We start from the raw sequence: 4,162 nt of genomic DNA, 5'->3' as shown, positions 1-4,162 counted from the left end.
CTACACCGGGTGCCACTCCTTTCAGCTAAGAACAGGAAACTGAGGCTACAATTTGCACAAGCTCATCGAAGTTGGACAGTAGAAGATTGGAAAAACGTTGCCTGGTCTGATGAGTCTCGATTTCTGCTGCGACATTCGGATGGTAGGGTCAGAATTTGGTGTCAACAACATGAAAGCATGGATCCATCCTGCCTTGTATCAACGGTTCAGGCTGGTGGTGTCATGGTGTGGGGAATATTTTCTTGGAACTCTTTGGGCCCCTTGGTACCAATTGAGCATCGTTGCAACGCCACAGCCTACCTGAGTATTGTTGCTGACCATGTCCATCCCTTTATGACCACAATGCACCCAACATCTGATGGCGGAGACATGAAGCAATGTAACAGAGGTGGTAGGAGATTTTTAATTCAAAATCGAGGAGGACGATTTTGAGAAAAAAAGTAAGTGCCAGGGGGCGACTAGAGAGCTAGGTAAAGTTTTATAAAAGTTATTGCTTGAAAGAAACAAGCCAAAAACCTAATGAAAACTGGTTTGGGGTATGCTTGGTATTGACTATGGGCATGTGGGAGAACTTAAAAACAGGTGACAGGTTTCCTTTAGGGGCCCACAGCAGAGCACATAACGGAAGGAGTCATTGAACTTTTAGAATGCAGATTTTGAGGACATTTTTTTCAGGTGCCATTATAGTAAACCCCCCGCTAAATGATCCTATTTTGGAAACTGCACCACCCAGAGAATTTATCAAGGCTTATAGTGAGATTTATACCACCACAGATGTTTTATAGAAAGTAATTATATTGGCTTGTGCAACACCCCTACCAACGTATAGGCAAGCGAGTAGAGAATAAGGCTCTCTACCTGTCAGGATCCATATAGTGAGTCTGATCAACTCACCCAAGGGATAATGCAGGGAGATCTCAGGTAATAGCAGCTGAAGATCCTGCCTGAACAGGCAATGGTTAAGTGGGTGTAAGTTATTGGCCAGCAAGTTGGTTGTATTGAACACTGGGGTGTGACTGGGGAGGTGTTACCACCTGACCAGGAACATAAAATCCCTGGGCAGTGAGGAGCACAAGGTCTTTACCACCAGCTCTCTTGAAGAGTACATCCTCTAGACCAGAAGGTCTGTCTACAGAGAGAGACAGTGTCAGTACACCTTCAGTGCTGACACTTAACCTAATCCCAGGACCAAAATCAGAAGACTTAATTCGAGAGCTGCAGCTTCCACAGTTTGAACACAGCTCCATCCCAGCCTGCACCTACTACCAGTCTGGTGCTTTATTCCTAAGGACCACTCTCCACAACCACTCCAGTACCAGAATCTGCTGTTAACCGTTTAGGCCAGTTGCCCGGTACCTGTTCAATAAAGAACCGTTGTAATTTGCATCCCTGGATACGGCTGTCTACCACCACAGGCTTCCCATCCATTATCCAGGGACTTATCTTACAGACACAGAACCAGTACCACAGCCTCTCCCTCCTTATTTCTTGCACACACCACCTGTTGGAGATCTGCCAGGCTGTAGGTCAGCCCTCCAATCCCCATACCAAGAACCGTGACATTGTCGCACCCTAGGCCGTAGTCGCCAGCCTCTCCGGTATTCTGGGCCCCGGCTGTCTCCAGGCCACCAAGAAAAGGTGAGGCCCTGGTGGGGGATGTTTGCACTTGTAAATGTGAAAATCTTTTACCAAAAAACCTTGTTTTGGCCCAAAAATCTTTATAAGGGATTAAAGAAGTAAACACACCCCCTACCTACTTATCTATGACTGCATTCAGGAAAATTGAGCTTGAGAATGGCTGCACAATCACCCGAAACGTAGCATTTCTTTGTCATATGGGTAATAGCAGTAATACAAACGGCTGTATGGACACACTGGGGGGCTTAGAAGGAAGGAGCGTCTATTGGTAGATTTTACTGGAACATATTTCAGGTACTGTGTCGCATCGGCTGTGCCCCTAAAATAGTAGGGTAGTAAAAACTTCCAAAGACTAGACCCATCTTAAAAACTAGACCCCCTCAAGAATTGCAGTAACACTATATATATATATATATTTATTTTTTTTTTAAAGGGGGAGGAGTTTATAATTAAAAAAACAAATTCAGTACAATTGATTCTGCTCTACAGAATAAACACTCATGTAGAGTGAAAAACCCCTTGATTCTGCAGTTTTAATATTTTGTTGATTGAGCTGTTTGGGTTTTTTTTTTTGGTGGGACAAGTACTTTTTACTGGTATCGTGCACAGATAAATGTGACTTTTTTTTCAAGAACTCACCATATGGGTTCAGTAATGTATTTTACTGTACAGGTTGTTACAGACGCGACAATACCTAATATGTGCCGTAAGTTTGGGGGCAATTGCTGGAAGGAGAGGTGGGTAACCCCCTTCAGGTGCTACAGTCATGTTTGATCACAGCACCTAAAGAGTTAAAGGGCACCTACCACCCCGATTCTACCTATAAAGGTAGAAGGGGTGGTAGGTGGATGGATGGGATGTGAGGATAACCTTTTTTTGGGCTAATCCTCACATCCCGGGTGTCTTTTAGAAAACTTTATTGTAGCTATATGCTAATTTTTTTTATGCGGCTATTGGGGCGTGGAGTAGCCGGACATGAGGCTACTAGTCGCGGCTACTCCACGCCCCAGTAGCCACGTTACTCCACCTACCAGATAATCTTCGGCGCGCAGCTCCTGGTAGCTGCGTGCCCTCGTCCGAGTCCTCCGTCTACTGTGCCCAGAGCCGTGGCCGCGCAGCCGAAGGCCTGCGTTCTGCGCATGCGACCCAGACGAAGGTCCTGGTAGCTCCGCGCCGAAGATTATCTGGTAGGCGGAGTAACGTGGCTACTGGGGCGTGGAGTAGCCCCGAATAGTAGCCTCATGTCCGGCTACTCCACGCCCCAGTAGCCGCATAAAAAAATTAGCATATAGCTACAATAAAGTTTTCTAAAAGACACCCGGGACGTGAGGATTAGCCCAAAAAAGGGCTATCCTCACGTCCCATCCATCCACCTACCACCCCTTCTACCTTTATAGGTAGAATCGGGGTGGTAGGTTCCCTTTAAAGTTAGGATTGCAACTATAGTGATACAGGATGCTCCTGCAGAAGCTTGGCTTTCTCATACAGCATGGCTCCTGCACGGATCGGACAGGCTCTGCTTCTGAGCCTGTGCGATCCACATGATGTTTGGGACTGTCATGATGGCCAAAAGAAAAGCTTACTTGGACAGTCACTGACGTCATGGTGGCTTTAGGCGCTTAAATAACTTGTTACATCATTTTGAATTGCATTGAGACCAAAGTTTACCTGTAACAGCATATAAATGTTCTACAGAGATGGGAGATAAGTTTTCGTTTTTTTATGAAAAATAACTTTACAAATTTTTTTGTTTTAACATTCAGTACAAACTAAAATAAATGACTATTGACATAGAAGTCCACAATCCTTGCAGAGCGAGGTTATTAACTCTGTAGTTCTCATCCACCACAAGTTGGCTCCATGTTCATGCTCCTTTAGGCCACACAGTAGCCATTACAGGTGTCTGCAGCCTGAATATTGTCAGATGTGTTCCTCAGACATGGGATCCTCCTACAGCTCTGCTGTCAGACCAGGGCCCCTCAGGGGATCCTTCCATCAGTGCGGGGCCCCTCAGTGGATCCACCTGCAGCTCTGCTGTCAGTCCTGGGCCCCTCAGGGGATCCTTCTATCAGTCCAGGGTACCTTCCAAAAAGGCAAATTCATCCACAGCGTCTATGGCGTTATCCAGGTCCTTCCGCTGTAGGGTCTTGCGTTTTCCCCTCACAGCATACACATATGCGTCTTTGGCGATGGTTTCGATGAACAATTCGGCAGCTTTGCTGATAATGAACACCGCCTCCTGACTGGCCAGGGACACGTCTGGATCCGACTTCATGAGGGCCTTCACCCGGGACATGGGCAGCCTGCCGAGCTTCTGCGAGGTCACTGTGGGTGCCGGGGCCGCGGTCTTGTCGGCTTCCTCCCCCGTATTGTTACCGTCTGCAGCCTCCGGCGGCGCAGTCATCTCCTCCATAGCAGCCATGAAGCAATGCGCATAGAAGAGCGCGGGAAACCACCACGTGACTCAATGCCGCTGTTCTATGTACTTCCCCGCGCCAGACATTCCCGCCACCAGTAAGAACGG

General features: G+C 47.2%; 1 protein-coding gene across 1 annotated transcript; it reads right to left on the bottom strand.

Annotated features, from left to right (window-relative positions):
- Positions 1–3,343: 3,343 nt before the first annotated feature.
- POLE4 (DNA polymerase epsilon 4, accessory subunit) lies at positions 3,344–4,060 on the bottom strand. The gene has a single exon (XM_072117209.1). The coding sequence runs from the start codon at positions 4,058–4,060 to the stop codon at positions 3,707–3,709; it is 354 nt and encodes a 117-aa protein (XP_071973310.1). The 3' UTR covers positions 3,344–3,706.
- Positions 4,061–4,162: the final 102 nt, after the last annotated feature.

Source organism: Engystomops pustulosus, chromosome 1 (genome assembly GCF_040894005.1).
Source record: "Engystomops pustulosus chromosome 1, aEngPut4.maternal, whole genome shotgun sequence".
NCBI classification, from domain to species: domain Eukaryota; kingdom Metazoa; phylum Chordata; class Amphibia; order Anura; family Leptodactylidae; genus Engystomops; species Engystomops pustulosus.
This window is presented reverse-complemented; position numbering and strand designations above follow the sequence as displayed.

Coding starts and splice junctions, on each gene's coding strand:
- POLE4 (XM_072117209.1), bottom strand. CDS start 4,060: ATGGCTGCTATGGAGGAGATGACTGCGCCGCCGGAGGCTGCAGACGGT.